This window comes from Equus caballus, chromosome 25, assembly GCF_041296265.1.
Source record: "Equus caballus isolate H_3958 breed thoroughbred chromosome 25, TB-T2T, whole genome shotgun sequence".
NCBI lineage: Eukaryota > Metazoa > Chordata > Mammalia > Perissodactyla > Equidae > Equus > Equus caballus.
Genome location: NC_091708.1, coordinates 12635048 through 12652207, shown reverse-complemented (window position 1 = coordinate 12652207; position 17160 = coordinate 12635048). Strand labels below are relative to the sequence as shown.

The 17160-nt window shown below is 44.3% G+C and overlaps 1 protein-coding gene across 3 annotated transcripts in view; it reads right to left on the bottom strand.

Moving 5' to 3' along the window:
* Positions 1–16955, bottom strand: part of TDRD7 (tudor domain containing 7) — a 91064-nt gene extending 74109 nt beyond the window's left edge. The window contains exons 1-2 of one of the 3 annotated variants that reach the window (XM_070250881.1): positions 16839–16955; positions 900–1112 (exon numbers count right to left, since the gene is read on the bottom strand). In XM_070250881.1, coding sequence (XP_070106982.1) covers positions 900–1106 — 207 coding nt within the window. In that variant the 5' untranslated portion in view covers positions 1107–1112; positions 16839–16955. Of the gene's footprint in view, positions 1–899; positions 1113–15632; positions 15939–16140; positions 16328–16838 lie in introns of those variants that run through there. The other 2 variants (XM_023629702.2, XM_070250880.1) reach the window with 2 other exon arrangements.
* Positions 16956–17160: the final 205 nt, after the last annotated feature.

Genomic DNA, 17160 nt, shown 5'->3' with positions numbered 1-17160 from the left:
CCTTTTTCCTCCTCCACCCACTGCCTCCCCAACCCCCCACCAAACGGAGGAACGACTATCACAAGTTTTGGTGAGAAATACTCCACATCTGTTCTGAGTGTTTACACATGTAGAAATGTACGCAGAAAAATGGCTGTTTCGGGGGGTGGGTGCCTTTTTGTCTTCTGGACGGTGGTCTGTCCGTCTTTTCCTACCGTGCACTGGGCAGACACCAAGGAGTGAAACTGCTGGGTCACAGGCATGTGCAACACAGGATTTATTGGCCACCAAACTGCCCACGTTATACATAAAATACTCTTCCAGAGAAACTAAAAGATTTACAATTGTAGAGAATTATGATCACATTGGTGTGAAGGTGAGAACAGGCTGAGACAGGAGGGACTAAAGACAAGGCGACAGGGAGAGCCCTTAATAATCGAAGGTGCTGAATGATCAATTAGGGACTGAACTAGGGTCCAGATGGTAGGACTAGACAGCAGTCAGGTCAAATGGAGAGAATTTAAAAGTCTCTATTAGATTTGGAAATCAGGAGGTCATTAGTGACCCGGGCAAGACCAGCTGCAGCAGGTTCATAATGGATGGGTGTGACCTTTAGGCAGTTAAGGGCTCCAGTACGGTTATTTTGTTTGGACGTGGAGACTGGGTCAACTTTATCTTTAAAATACTTTATTTAATGTGGTTAAATCTGATTTTTACAATGGAAAGAACCTGAGGGATAAAACAAAAGACATCAGAATCTGGGTTGTGCTTTGGATGCTGTTCTCTCCATCAGCACCGATCTCAAACCATTTAGTTAGTACTTTTCGCTTGGACTTCTATCCTGGTTACGAGATTGGAAGTGCCAGACAGCCAACTAAGAATTGGTGTGACTCTTCTGACATGCACAATTACCTTCTTACCTCTCCAGATCTACTAGTCTCTATCCTGACAACTGCGGGCACGCTTCTCAGATACGCTTCTAGTGTAGGGTAGCCCAACTGCTTGAAGGGAATCCAGTCTCCGGTCAAGGACCTGTACTCTCCTTGGAGCCGGGGCAATGCTATTCCGTTCTTATGAGACTGTAGAACAGCTCGTAGCATTTTTGAAACCAGATCTGCTTCCAGCATCTTCACCTATAACAAGAAAGTAGAAGGTTACTATAACATGATTCATTAGGTTAGAATTCAAATAGATTTTCAGAATTTACACTTGTTAGATTATTCCATAAACTGTTACTGAGAACTTTCTGTGCTACTACAATAGAGGGAAGTAACTGCCATGGTAGAGAAAAGCTCAGAATACTGTGAGAACACGAGGGAAGTCAGAAAGGCACAGACCAGCCTGGGGAGGGAAGACATCAGGGAATGTTTCCCAGATGATGGGAGGCCTGAATGGAGTCCTGAAGCGGAAGGTAGAGACGGGGAGAGGCATCAGCCCCAAGTAAAGGGAACAGAGAGTTCAAAAGGCACAGAGGTGAGAGAGAAGTACACGGTTGGTTCAGAGAATTCCAGGCAGTTAAGTGGCTGGACATGACTGAAAGACAGCGATGGACAGATGGGAAGAAGCAGACCCAGAAGAGACTACTATATTATGCTAACATGTTTTCATTACTGACAAACATAATGTGGGGCCTTAGAGGGATTTTAAACAGGAGAATAAAGTGATCAACTCTGCATTTTAGAAAGATCACTCACCATTCAGCAGTGGGGAAGATAAATTGGCAGGAGAAAGATTAAGTTGTAAGAATACTGGCAAATGTGGGGGACCTGAAAACAGAGCCTTGGGAATAAACAAAGAAATCAATTTGAGAGGTAATTAGGAGGTGGAATCAACAGGAATTGATTAACTGGTGTGGGCGATGAGGGAGGTTCCCAAGTTTCTAGAAGCACAGTGGATACTAATGACCCCACTGAGTGGGGTAGAGGCAGGTTTCAAGAGAGGAAGAGAGTGAAGTCACTTTGGACAAATGGAGGCTGGGATGCTCGTAGGGCAGCCACGTAGATATAGTCACCAGCAACTCAGGTGAGAGGCCTGAGCTGGTTACAGATTTGCTGCTCTTCAGCACATATGTGGTATTTGGTGTCCAAGGAGTCAAAAATAAGGTTAAGGATGGACCTCTGTGGAAAGCTGTCATTTAAGGGATGGGCAGAGAAAGAAGAACCTATAAAAGGAGAGGAAAAAGTGACCAGAGAGATAGAAGCAGAAAGGCAGAGTCGGTGTCATATAAGCAAAAAGAGGAAAGAACCAAGAAGAGAGGCACATCCAAAAGTGTCATACACAGCAGACAGGTCAAGTGAAAGAAACAATGAAAAGAGACTACTGAATACCGGTACCTAGGAAATCCACGGGGACCCTGACTAAGGATTTTCATTGGTCAATAACAGGCGTTTTTCAAGATTACCCACTCATATTTTCTTTGCACTAATGGTAAACAGAACGGAGATACATTCAGAGAACGACATTCAAGCAGCTGGGAAAAGCGGACCTAGCCTTCCACTAAAGGAAGGAGAAAGGCCAGCCAGGGACACTTGTTAACTTTTCCTTGAGCAGTGCCACGCAACAGAACTGCCTGTGCCGATGGACACGTTTTATAACTGCACTGTCCAGCACGGGAGCCACTAGTCATATGTGGCCACTAAGCACTTGAAAGGGGGCCAGCATGACTGAGGAACTGAATTTTTAATTTAAATTAAACATGGCTAGTGGACACTATATTGGACAGCACAGAACTCTAGACAGTCTTGTTCCTTCTCTGGTTTGGAAAACAGAACGGAGGAATAGCATACAATTCCAGCAATTTCCTCATTTGTCTCTTTTAAAAAGGAGACAAAATATCAGCTCATTTGTGGGTGCTCTTAATTATAAATGATACTCAAATGACAGCAAGGTTTAAATGCAAATAACCTAAGTATTCATTATGTACTTCCCTCTACTATTAACTCTTCAAATTTTCACCACCAGCACCAACATGTAATTAATACTATTAATTAAACAGTAAATTAATTAAATAGTACATAGTTTAGGAAAGTCCTATACTAGGTCCATATTCTCATTCTTTCTATAGACAGACACACGTGCATGTGTATATATATATATATATAAAATTATATATTCAAATCTTCATTTAGGTATAATTTACATACAGTAAAATTCCCTCATCTTCTGTGTGGTGTATACTGACTTTTGAAAACTGTTTACACCCATGTAATCATCACCACAATCAAGATAGAGACATTTCCATCACCAAAGAAGTTCCTCATGCGGGGTGTGTAAGATATGTAAAAGTAAAACGCACAACAATGACAGCACGAAGAATGAGAGAGAGGGACTGGAAGTTCTTAGACTATACATGAGGTAGCATAATATTATTTGAAAGGGGAATGCGATAAAGACATATATTGTAAACCTTATGGCAACCACTATATTTTTTTTAAAGAGGTATAACTAATAAGTCAGTAGTAAAGATAAAACAGAATAAAAAATGAAATCAAAAGGCAAGTAAAATGGAATGAGGCATGGAAAACATCAACAACAAAGAACAGATAGGGCAATTAGAAAGCATCTAGCAAAATGGAGATTGAAAGCCAACCATACCAAAAATTACATTAAATGGAAATATTCCTATATTCCACACGGATATAAAAGCAAGACTTACCTATATACTATTTACAAGAAACTTATTTTAAATATAACTACATAGGTTAAAAGTAAAAAGAAAAAGACGTGCCATGCAAATACATGACTATATTAATATCAGAACAAGGAACATTACCAGGGATAAAGAGGGATATTACATAATTAAGGAGTTAATTCATCAGGAAGACATACGAATCCTAAGTGTGACTGCATCTAACATCAGAGTTTGAAAACACATGAAGCAAAACCCAATGGAGCTGACAGAATACATAAACAGATTCACAATTATGGCTGGAGACTTCAAAGCTCCTTCCTCAGTAATTGGTGGAACTGGTAGACAAAAAATCAGAAGGATATAGGAGAGCTGAACAACAGTATCAACCAAACTGACATAACTGATATTTATAGAACACTTTGCCCCAACCATAACAGACTATACATTCTTTTCAAGAGCACATGGGACATTCACCAAGATAGAATATATTCTGGGACTTAGAACAATCCTCAGCCAATTTAGAATAACTGAACTTATACAAAGAGTCTTCTGTGACCAGAACAAAATTAAACTGGGTATTAGTAACAGAAAGATGTGAACAATCCCCATGTATTAGCAAATTTAATGGCATACTTCTAAATAACCAAGGTCCAAAAAGGAAGGCCCCCTCCCTAAAAAATTAGAAAATAATTTTAAATAAATGAAAATACAATATATAAAAATTTGTTAATTCTGTAAAGCAATATTTAGAGGGAAATTACAATATTATATACTGATGTTGGAAAAGAAAGTTTCCAAATCAGTAATGTAATCTACTACCTTGAGAAAAAAGAGAGCAAATTAAACCAAAAGTAAGTAGAAGGAAGGAAGCAATAAAGATGAGAGCAAAATCAACACTGAAATGATGAAATAGATATTATGTAATAGAAAAAAAATCATGAAACTAAAACTAGTTGTTCAAAAATATCAATAAAATTGATAAACTTCCAGGTAGATTAATCAAGGAAAAAAAGAGAACACACAAATTACTAATAATGGGATTGAAGAAGGGGCCATCAATACCGATCCTACATACATTAAAAAGAGGTTATTATGACATCCCTCGTAAACATAAATGCAAAAATTTCCTAACAAAATATTAGCAAATCAAATCCAACAATATGTAAGACAGGTAACACATCACAATCAACTATGGTTTACTCTAATAATACAAGGTTGGTTCAACATTCATGAGTCAGTCAACGTAACTGACTCTATCAACAAACTAAATGAGAAAAACCACATGATATCAACAGGTGAAGAAAAGACATTTGACAAAGTTCAAAATCATTTAATGATAAAAATTCTCAGAAAGTAAGAATAGAAGGGAACCTCCTTAACCTGATAAAGAGCATCTGTGAAAAACCCACAGCTAACATCATATGTAACAGTGAAAGAGTGAATACTTTCTTCCTAAGACTGGGAACAGGGCAAGAATGTCTCCTCTCTTCACTCTTAGTCTTTATCACACTGGAGGTCCCAGCCAGCGCAATAAGGCTGGTTTCAAGACTTACTGTAAAAGCATATTAATCAAAATAGTGTAGTATTGTCAAAAGGACAGTCACATCAATGGAACAGAAATATAATCCAGAAATAGACCCACACATATATGGTCAACTGATTTTCAACAAAGATATCAAGGAAATTCAATGGAGAAAGTTCAACAAATAGTGCTGGAACACTACTCATCCACATGCAAAAAGTTAACCTCATTCCATACACAAAAATTAACTCAAAATGGATCATTTCAGCCCTAAATGAAAAAGCTAACAATGTAAAACTTCTAGAAAAAACAAAGGAGTAAATCTTTGTGACCTTGGGATAGGCAAAGACTTTTTAGAATCATAGAAGAAAAAACTGACAAATTGGATCTCATCAAAATTTAAAATTTCTGCTGTTCTAAAGACTGCTAAGAAAATGAAAATACAAGCCACAGACTGAGAGAAAATATTTTCATAACACACCTGGTAGAGGCCTGGTAACCAGCATATCTAAAAACATTCAAAACTCAATAAGAAAACAAAGAGCCCAATTGAAAATGCGCAAAAGATCCAAACACATACTTCACTAGAGATGCAGATGGCAAAAAAAAAAAAAACACACACACATGAAAAGATGCTCAACAGCATTATTCATGAGGGAAATGCAAATTAAATCCACAAGGACATATCACTACACATCTATCAGAATAGCTTAAATTTTTTAAAAAGCTGACAGTATGAAGTGCTGATGAGAATGCAGAGCAACTGGAATTCTCAGACATTTCTGGTGGGCACGCAAAATGGTACTCTAAAAAATCATTCGGCAGTTTCTTAGGAACTAAATCATACACTTATCATACAATCCAGCAAACCTGCTCCTAGGTAATTACTCCAGGGAAATATGACCTCTGTCCACAGAAAAACCTGTACTTGAAATGTCTAGAGTAGCTTTATTCCTAATTGCCCCCAAACTGGAAACAATCCAAATGTCTATCAACAGGTGAAGGAATAAACAAACGTGGTATACCCAACACAGCGGAGCGCTACTCAGCAATAACAAGGAACAAAGTATTGATCCATAAATCCATGGGGATCACTCTCACATTATGCTCAGTGAAAGAAGCCAGACACAAAAGACTATATACTGTATGATTCTGCTTATGTAACATCCTGGAAAAGGCACAACTATGGGCACAGAAATTAGATCAGTGGTTGCCAAGGGCTGGGAGTGTGGCAAGGGGATGACTATAGAGAGGGCACAAGGCAATCCTGGGCTGATGGAAATATCCTGTATCTTGATTGTGGTGACAGATATACTACATAGTTTGTCAAAATTCAAAGAACTGTAAATCAAAAAAGGGTGGCTTTTACTGTATGTAAAATATATCTTCAATAAAACTGGGAAAAAATGTTTCTTCGAGTTGTCTTCCTTTGCAGTCAACTCTTTCCCCCTCACACAGTACTGTGTCCTGGCTCCTGGCAACCACCAATCTGCTTTCTGCAACTATAAATTAGTTTTGCTCAGTGTTCTTGAGTTTCGTCCATGTTATCACATTTATCAGCAGTTCATTCCTTTTTATGGAAGAGTAGTATTTCACTGTGTGGATATACCACAATTTGTTGGTCCATTCAAATGCTGATAGACATCCGGGCTGCTTCCAATTTGGAGGTATTATAAATAAAGCTGCTTTGAACAGTACAACTCTTTAAGTAAACATATGTTTTTCTTTCTCTTTTGTAAATACTGAGAATTGGGTTTTCCAAAAATTTAATATCCATAATAATTCTGGAAAGAAAGCATCATTCTCATTCTATAGATGAGAAAACCAAGGCTCAGAGAAGTCAAATAAACCACATATCACAGGATGTATGGAAGCAGGATTTTAGTCCTGGTCTGTCTGACGCCAAAGCCCACATTCTTTCTGTCATATCACTCTGCCTTCTGGTACTGAAAAAAAACAGAAACAAAAGGCAAACTCTGAAGAATTAACAACAGGAGACAAGACTGTCAAGAAAGACAGTAAGCAAGGTGAAGAGAAAGAAACAGGGATGTGAAATCAACAGTAGCCTCAGCCTACTTGCAGGGATGGTAGGGATTCCGAGTCAGGGAAGCTGGAGACAGGCGCTCTACAGACTAAAGAGAAACTGCATGGCAGAGAAAGATGAAAGCTGTAGAGCGGGGGCACCTCCGTCACCCCTGACGTCCATCCACACTCTGAGTACGCCAGGGAGTGGGGAAGGACGACGGCTTGGGATCTGTACCTCAAGGCTGTCAGATGTTAAATCTGACATACGAGTTCTGGCTCTTAAGTAGTAAATTCCTGATTACAAGAGAAGTACGTGACTGAAAGATCAAAGATCACTGAACTTTTACTGTAGTTATTTCCTCATGTAGGAAAAACCATAATGGAGGCTGGCCAAGTTTAATTTGCAAGAGGAGAAACTAAAGGATCACTTACTAACCTCCCAGCGCCAGGCCTCCCCAACTTTCTCTCTTTGACCTCCACCTTTCTCAGCTTCTTTCCCTCAAAACCCAGTCCCTCCCACTACTCATCCAGAGTTCTGAGACAAACTGGACTTTGCCTCTTTGTAGATTATCTGCACATCTGGGTGAGCCTTAACTATGAATTATGTACACATTATGAGAAGATATGATGTCAGGTGGTCAGGACACTGTAGGAACAACCCACTTGGGTGAGAGCAGGCACCCAGGTCAGCTAGACTGCTTAGGATATCCGGCTCCTCCCAAGCAGAACCACTTTCAATTCCCCTGCCAGAGTTTCAGTCCGAAGGACTCACACTTCACCTTGAGAAGGGAGTTTCTAAGGTCTCCTTCTTCCCTTCTTTTTGGAAAGAGCATCCGTTCCATTACTACCCCTCCACTGTGGTCTACTTTTCCCCAGCTACATTATGGGGTGAACACCAATCATTAATTGATGGGGGGAATCTCTGATCAATGCATCTACTCACCAATGGAAATTCTATGACTAACACCTAACAGAACCCCAATATAATGCTGGTTTGAAAGGACAGGTCTAAGCTGATCTTAGAAGCTAATCAGAGGCGTTCTACAGGCCGCCCTATACGAAAGCCTTCTACTCCTTCCACCCTCACAATACCAGGCCACTTTCTCTGAACTGTCCCCCTCTATCTTGCGAAGTTCTGCCCTGAACAGCTGCCAGCAGGGATCTTCCAAACAGAACACAACAATTTCTTTGGGGGCGTGGGGGCTCACACAACCACATACAAAACCTAGCTGCCACAGAGTATAGTAAAAGCTGGAAAGCTCTGCCCAATGCTTGCTTCCTTAAGCCCACCCTCTTTAAATGCGTTGTCTTCTTTTGGGACCTCCTAGACTCTGCCAAGATCCAGTGGATGTCTTACGGCCTCTATCCTAATTATCCTACCCTTCTGCCGCAAAACTCTCAGATGTTTCATGCAGATACAAGGTACGTATTTACAGTGTGCAACTGACAGTAAAGTTCAATGAATACAACACCAGTGCTAGTCACTGTGGCACGGAAGTGCTCATCCTTAGTTTTCACTTTTCCCACCCTGTCTAACCTCATGTTTGCCTGTCTTCCTTTCTTGGTAATTATATGGTTTTTCCTAATTTAGACCTCCCAACCAGACCTGAGAAAGGCTCATGCCCCACTCACACCTCCTACTTTCACTTTTTCTTTCATGCACATATCATCATAGCTAAAACCCAAAGGCGGTGAACATTTCTTTCAATAGTAAAGCTGCTGACAACTAGTAGTTGATATGCTGATTTTGACTTGATTTGGAGGGAGAGACATGGTGATGCCTGTGCTTCCTCTTGCTCGTGTCCCCAAGCTCAACATCACTGCGCAAAGAACACTTATTTTCCTGGGACAAATCCCTTCTCCTGGGCCTCGATCTCCTTATCTGTAAGGTGAAGGAGTTGGATATGAGTGGTCCACAACTCCCTACCACCAGCACCAAGTGATACCCGAAAATGCACAGGCTGACGCCCACAAGGCCCGCACTCCTCACCCCCTCCATGGTGATCGCCCTCGTCCACGCCACCAACATCTTTTGCCTGGATGGGGCAACTGCCTACTAGCTGCTCTCTCTTCCACTTCCCCTCCTAGAGGCTATTCTCCCCATAACAGCTGGAGTGACCCCTTTATATCATAATAATATAATATCCTTTTATATTTCTATATCCATAATGTAATATCTTTTCTTCTTTTTCTTCCCAAAGCCCCCCACTACATAGTTGTGTATTTTAGTTGTGAGTGCCTCTCTAGTTGTTGTAATATCCTTTTATATCATAAATCCTATCACATCATTCCTCTGCTCAAAACCCTCTAAGGGCTCCCTGTCTCACTCAGACAAAAGGCCAGAGTCTTCACAGGAGTCAAAAGCACCCTACACGACCCGCAGCCCCCCCACTTCTCTGACCTCAATTCCTCCTTCCCTTCCTTTCTCTCGTTCCACTCCACCAGGCAGGCCGCCCTGCTTTTCCATGAACGGGCCTGGGCAGCCTCGCAGCAGGCTTTTGCACTTGCCCTTCCCTCTGTCTGGGAAGTCCCTGCCTGGGGTCCACGCGGCTCCCTGCCTCACCTCCTTCAGGTACTTGCTCAGATGTCAACTTCTCAGTAGGCCCTTCCCTGGCCACCCCACTCAAAATCAGAAGTGGTATGCCAGCCGCCCAGTACTCGCTGTACCCCCTCTCTGCCTCATTTACTCCTGAGCACTTGTCACCACCCAATATTCTTTTCTTTAGTTTTCCCGTCTGTCTCCTCGCCTGGAATGTAAGCTGCACGAGAGCAGGGATTTGCAAGGTTTTGCTCACTGCTGAGTGCCTACGTCCATACAAGAGCTCAGTAAATACTGAAGGGGTGAATGAGAAATTCTCCAGCTAGTTAACACCACTCCTTTTCTCTCCTACTCACTAAAATATAGCACAAGGCATGTGAGCTATTAAAGGAATAATCTTTAATTTATTAAAAAATTATTTGCAAATTTTAGTGGTTGTTATAAACTGACCGCGACAGCCAACTGTACCACCAAGCTGTGGTCGAGAGCCATCAAGTGGATACCTTCTGGGCCTTTCCACTCCGAGCCAGCATTCTCAGTGAGCAGGCCCAGGTCAGGGCCACGGCTTTCCTGCAGGAAGGCCATGCATCCCGAGGAGCAGCAGGCACCGCCTGAGCGCTGGAAGAGTCTCGGTGCACAGACACTGCTGGGCTTCACAGACACAAAGCGACGCTGAATTCCCAACAGCTTCCGCTGGTGAGACGCCACCAACCAACGGACAACAGAAACGCAACTGCTGGTGTGCGACGTTTCACAAAGTTTTTAAAAAGCTAAATACTATACTTGAGAGGACCGGGAAGCAATGCTTGAGCGCACAGCTGCAATCTGAATTAAGGCTTCCCCCTTCCCCTCCCGCCTTTTGAAAGGCTGCTATCTCACGGAATACTGTAATTCCCTACTTGCGAACAACTTTTTGGAGGGACTGTAAGACTGGGCCTCTCAAAGCTGCTGAGAAGCAGTTCAACGCAGTAAGACCTGGAAGGGCAAATGTGATTGTACACCTTGTTCAGAAACATGTCTTATGCTCAGACTTGTCCATTCCTTCCAGTCTGCTGTGCACTTTCCATGTTAGCAATATCGCTTTAGGCACGGAACAAAAAGAAAGTTACAGCTAAAGCTTCAAAAATCATCACTGTTTTCTAATCTACTATGTTGCTTTAAAATGCTCTAAATTTTGATTCCTTGGTTATGGCATTTTTTGAGATTTTCTGAAGATGGCAATTACACTCAAGAACTTTTGTAGAAAGTATATAAGAATACTTTCCTCTAACTACAGAAATCAAGTTTAGTATCTTCGATGTCATCCATTAGAAGCACGAAAGGAAGTTTATCATGGGAATTTCAACTATGAGTGTCTCAATGGCAAACCTGTAGGCATTCTCCCCCCAAAAAACTAAGTTTGGAAGTTTCTCAAAAATGGCTCCCCATATTTCTTAAGTTACCATTTTGATCTTCCAACTCTCTTCCCTCTTATTTCTACTCTCTAAAAGTATTATGATAAATATATTTAGAGTTTAACAGAACTCAAATTACTCGTAGTTTGAGAATTTTATGCAGGCGCTGCTGACCTTATATAAGTTAGGTTAGGTTGGGAGACAGGAGGTTGGCCATCTCTGTTTTAGACCACAGGTTCTCAGGTTAAAATTCTGAAGTGTTTCCTAGACAATATGGGGGCTGTTGAGCTGAATAAGAATCCTAAACAGCAGAGTAACACGGAGGTGGGTCTGGGGAATTATTTAATCAGAGTAGTTTTGATTTTGAAAACTGACCAAGGTCAGCCAGCAAAGACCTTAGTCCCGGAGGAAGAAACCGGCCACCACGGATCACAGCAAACGGCACCTGACTTTCACCTCCTCCCCTCTCACTCTTTCTCCTCCTTTCCTTGCCTCTCTTTCCGAATGACAAGTGTTAAAAGTAGAGTTATATGTGTTTACCACAATACTTGGAATTCAGTAATTAGTTAATAACCATTTTCCTAGAAGCACGGCATGGAAGGGAAACTACTTAGGAATATATGCATTAAGTGGCTAAGAGTACAATGATATAAGCATTGGAATATTGGAGAAATTTTTAGTACAGCATTAAATTTGAAATATCAGAACTTTCCCAGATTTTCTTACTTGCCTCCTTAACATACTTAGCAAATGGCAAGCTTGGTAAGAAAGCTACTGGATCTCCTCCAAGATCCCTCACCTAACTAGCAGGCAAAAAAGTCACTCGCTGCTTTGGCAAAGGGTGTTGCAGCAGAGTCCCTGCTGGACTGCAAGCCTGCCATGTCCCTGGCCCCAGCCTGGCTTAAGAAAGCAGCACAGGACGGTGGGCCCCACCTCAGAGTGGGGCGCTGAGACAAGCACCGAATACTAGTGGGCACCTTCAGACCAACCCCTCCCAACTCTTCACTTTAAAATGAGAAACTGAAGCCCAGGGTAAACATCCCAGGCCTCACGTATTTTTATGGCGAGAACCACAAACAGCCCAGTCTTCTGGCTCCCAAACTTAGCGCTTCCTTTCAGACAGCTGCTCCAGAAGTAGAACACTGGCTTCTGAAAGTGAGTGTGACTCAGGGAACACAGACAGCAACCCTGGGGCAGGCTTATCGACTAGCCCTTAAAGTGGCGTGAAACAGGGATCTGGCACAGTTCGATTTAAGGGTGTGGCATCCAAATCCAAAAGAACTGCCAACTGTTGCAAAAATTCAGTGGTGGCAATTGACATCTCTCTTTATCCTCTCATTCTGTCCCTTTTCTCTTTGCTACGCAGTTAATCAGGAGTGCTCCAAAGTGCCAGCAACGTACAAGAAGTGGGGCAAGGAGGAGGGGGAAGTAATGACAACCTTTAGGAAAGTAAGACAAAGAATTTAAATAGCTTAAAATCACTCTCACGTTCAAAACTGCAGTATTTTGGAAATTCACAGCTTTTCTCCTTACCGCCTGAAAGTGGCCCTGAGAAAGTCTTACTCAAAAGAACCTCCTCTGGCGCACCCTAGACACCTGCCTTTGCCACTGACTGCTCCCCTCCGGCTCAGTCACGTGCAGGCTATCTGCTTCCTATAGCTTGAGTCTCCCCACTACTGGTGCCCGAAGACCTTTAGCTGAGCCGGTCTGGCTCTCATCTACGCTTTCTCTTCTCTCAACTATTTCCAACTGTACTATTTGGCTCCTCTTCCTCAGTGTATTTTTCATGTCAGAAACCTGAGCTGTACGGATGAATGGATAAAAATGTGGTGTATATAGATACAACGGAATACTGCTCAGACATAAAAAAAGATGAAATTGTCTCATATGTGACAACATGGGTGGGCCTTGTCAGTATTATGCTAAGCAAAAATAAGTCAGACAGAGAAAGACAAATACCGTATGATTTCACTCATACGTGGAAGATAAACAAACACACAGATAAAAGAGAAGGTTGGTGGTTACCAGAGGGGATGGGGGTGGAGGGAGGGTGAAAGGGATAAAGGGGCACATGCGTATGGTGATGGATGGAAACTAGACTTTTGGTGGTGAACACGATGCAGCACAACACAGTCTATACAGAAGCCAAAATATAATGATGAAATTTACAGAATTTTATAAACCAACGTAACCTCCATAAAATTAAAAAAAGTGTCTCAAAAAAAGAAAAATATGAATTATAGAGTGGCACTAAACCCCAAAATAAATCTGAAGAATTATTAGGGTAAATTGAAATCACCAAGTATTCTCTTCCTTTCTTTAGTCAGCTAGTCAATTTTTAGTGTCTCATCAGGCATATACTTCTGGTAACTGGCTGCCCATCTCCTTGAGGACACTATTTTAGCAACAAGTCAGGCCCCTAAAGTGCAGAATGTCTGCGCTGAAAAGATTTTAGACATCAGCTAGTCTATCTCAAACCCTCCATCTTACAAATCAATAAACTGAGCCTAAGAGAAGGAAGGTTTTTGTCAAGACCCTTCCAGTCCATTTCTCATCCTGCAACACTTTAACATGCTATCTTTTCTTTCCAATTAAAGTCTCCTTGTTACCACCTGAATTACTCCTTCACCAATTATTTTTAAAAGGAAAGACCATAATCAATGCCCTCAGGTGGTAATATACTTCCTTAGGCTTTCTTTAGGGAGCAATTTTCTTTTTACTTAATTTCAAACTCCAAATTATGTGTGCATTACTAACTATGTACTGTGAATGTATAAGTAAGGGCTTTCCATAAATCCGCATACTAGAGAAAAGACTCTGAGATGATAAGAGTGGCTTAGGAGTCCAGGTCTTAATTCTAGTTCTGCTACTAATTACCTATGACCTTTTGAGCAAGTCACTTCAGTTTCTTTTTTCACATGGAAGATAAGGAGGGTGGACAAGAGGTGTGTTTCTCAACTTTCCTTGGAGTCCATCAAGTTCTGAAATGGGGTCCAAAGATCTAATGGAAACCATGAGTCTGCTTCCTCCGGACAAAGCTGCACAGCTAAAATACTGAGTTTGCTTTGGGGTCACACTGGGTATCTTGTGCTGATCAGAAGTTCTAACTGGCACACACATACACCTTCAGCTAAAAACAGCAACATAAATTACTTTTAAATAGTTTGTTTGAAAAACCAAATTAACAAAAAAAACAACCATTTGGCCCAATGGAGAAATAATGAAAAGAAAGCAGCTTTCAAAAGCACAATTGTGGGAACAGGAGGAGGAGAAAGCAGGTTTTGCTTGGAGAAAGTAAAATCAATTCACATAAATATGAAATTAGATTTCACTCAAAGGAGCAAGCAACTTCTGTCCTTCCTGTGTTTGTCTGCTGACGCTGGAAGTGCCCAGATGCACAGCATTCACTCTGTGTCCTCCCAGCTCCTGGAAACAGCACTTGATCCAACAGAGGAGGCACTTAGACTCGGATTATCAAGTATTTTTCCTTTACATTCATATTAAGTGTCCTATTAGATTATACTGCACAGACAACGTAAAGAGAGGTCCTTTAAGGAGTTTAAATCTCTTAGTACAAAATACAACAGTTCACTTGGCCAATACTCAAAAGGGCATTAGCAGGGATTACATTTCATTTCCAAATCTACAGGGACGGAAATCATAAGGTTCCGCCCGCTGCTGCCTCACAGTCTCACTGTTTAACCCGCAAAGAGGGAGGCTGTGCGCCGGCAAAGGGCCCTGGACTCGGACAAGGAGATGTGGGTTCCAAACCAGCTGGCCCCAGGAGCAATTCCCTGCACCCAGCACAGTACTTTGCATGCAGCTGATGCTCAATGAAGGTCAGTTGGCTGGCACTGTGACAATTTCCACCATGAGCCAATTTATATTATATAGAGAACTTAAAGATGTGTCCCTCCAAGAAACTGAAATCCAATTATGTGAAATATGGGAAGTTCGGTGGAAGGAAGAGAGTTAACATTTCCTGACTCTTATTATAAGCCAAAGGATTTAGAGCAGTTATCTCACAAAAGCCTTGCAGAGTAAGTGAAATATTTCCATTTGATACAGAGAAAACCAGACTCAAAGAAAGTACTATGTAATTCGGTCAAGATCACGCTATTAGTAAGAGGAGAAGCTCAGATTCCAACTCAGGTCTGCAAAGCCCACACCATTTGCAGAAGGCAACACTACAGGTGGAGGCGGCCCACGATGAGCTGGGGACTTGGGTCGAAGTTTCACTTCTGTCACTAAGTTGTTGCATACTAAGCAGAACACCTTTCTGCAATTTTCACACCCGCACATGGAGGGGTGAGAGAGGCTCAGGTCAGCGGTTTGTTGTTTTGCTTTGCAGGGCTGTTATCAGAATCCTTTTGGGGCAGGACTTTTTCCAACACAGGCGCTTCCCTCTCCTGCGCTCTGAAATTACTTGGGAGTGGGGTCCTCGGTTACTAATGGAAATGTTGACACCCCTCAAGCGGGTCGGAGCAGAAACGCGGGGCGGGCTTCAAGACCCTCCCATCAGGTTGCGGCTGAGACCCTGACCTGTCGGGGGGATCCCGGCGAAAGCCAAGAGACGGCTCACTCGCGGATTCACGTTTCGCCCCGGCCTGGCGCTCTCCGGCCGCCCAGCGGTCTGGGAGGAAGGGCTGGACCTGCGCCCGAGGACTCGAGCGTCTGCGGGCCGCCCGTAACGAGAGGCCGCGCCGCACGGACCGCATCGAGCGCACCGCGCAGCGAGCGAGCTCCAGGAGCCGGGCTCGGGCGGGGCGGCGCGCCGGTCCCGGAACCACTTCCCGGTCAGTGCCGCCGCCGCACGGCCCTCGCGGAGCTCCCGGCGGCCGCGCATCTGTCTGGCTCCGGGGACGCCCGGCGGATGGCCCCGCAGCGGCGAAAGCACAGACCTCTGGAACCCAGGCCCCGAGCCGGCCCGGAGCCCGGCCGCGGCCGCAGGGCAGAGGCCCCGGCCGCTCGAGTCCCGCCGGCCTGCCCGCCGAGCCTAGTCCCATGCCGGCCGCACCTGTCGTGCCCGCGGCGGGGACCCTGCGCTCACCTCGCTCCGGGGGCCCCCGGCCCGTCCCCGCGCCTCCGGGCCCAGCTCCCACCGCCGTCCCCGCCAGGGCCGCCGCCGCGGCCGCCGCCCACTTTCGGATTCCCGGCACGGCCCGACCGCCGCCGCCGCGGCTCGGGAATCACCTCAGGCCCCGCCCCGCGCGCCGCGCCCCGCCCCGCCCCGCTCCGCCCCGCCCTGCGGGCAGCCGGCCTCGGCTCTGCGCACGCGCGGGTCCCCGGCCGCGGCGGCCCTCGCCGGCGTCCGCGCGTGGGAAGGGAAACCGACGCCGCCTAGCGGTTTCTGCGCGTGCCCACGCACGGGCCGACGGCGGAAGACGCAGCGGGGCGCGCAGGACGCCTCCCCGTGGGCGCCGCGAGGGCGGGCGGGCCTGGGGTCGGAGGGCCGGGCCCCGCGGACCTGGGCCGCGATGACGCCCTCGGGCTGGTGGCTTCTCCCGCCCGCGGACGGTTTGTTCGGCTCCCGCTCCTTCTGCAGTTCTGGAACAGTCACTGTTTGTTCTCCTGGACGTCTGCCTCCTGGTCCGCTCATTTACTTTAGGTCTTTTCTCAAGCGTCATCCTTTCAAGGTGGTGGCCCCGCTCAGACGCGTCAGCCCCCTCCCCTGGCGTTCCCGTCTCCGTCTCAGCTGCACCCTCCTTAGCGCCCGTGCAGCGCGCCACGTGCGTGCCTCTCACTCACCTCATTGACTGCGGTCCTCCCCGAAGTCCAGCTCCATGAGCGTGCGGATCTTTGTTCTAGTCCCTACTCTGTTCCCAGAGCCTAGGACAGCGCCTGGCAGGTGATGAGCGTGCCATAAATACTTGTCAGTCACTCGTTATAAAATTGTTGAACACCTAATATTTATTCAGTAATTTATTCTGCACATTAATTCTACCAATATTTGTTGAGCATCTGCTTTGTATTCCTTAAGCCAACACTGAACCCTTCTCTGCATCCATCCCGTGTGCATTGACTGAGGGCCTGCTGTTTGTTCAACCAGCTTTTTTTTACAGCTTTATCG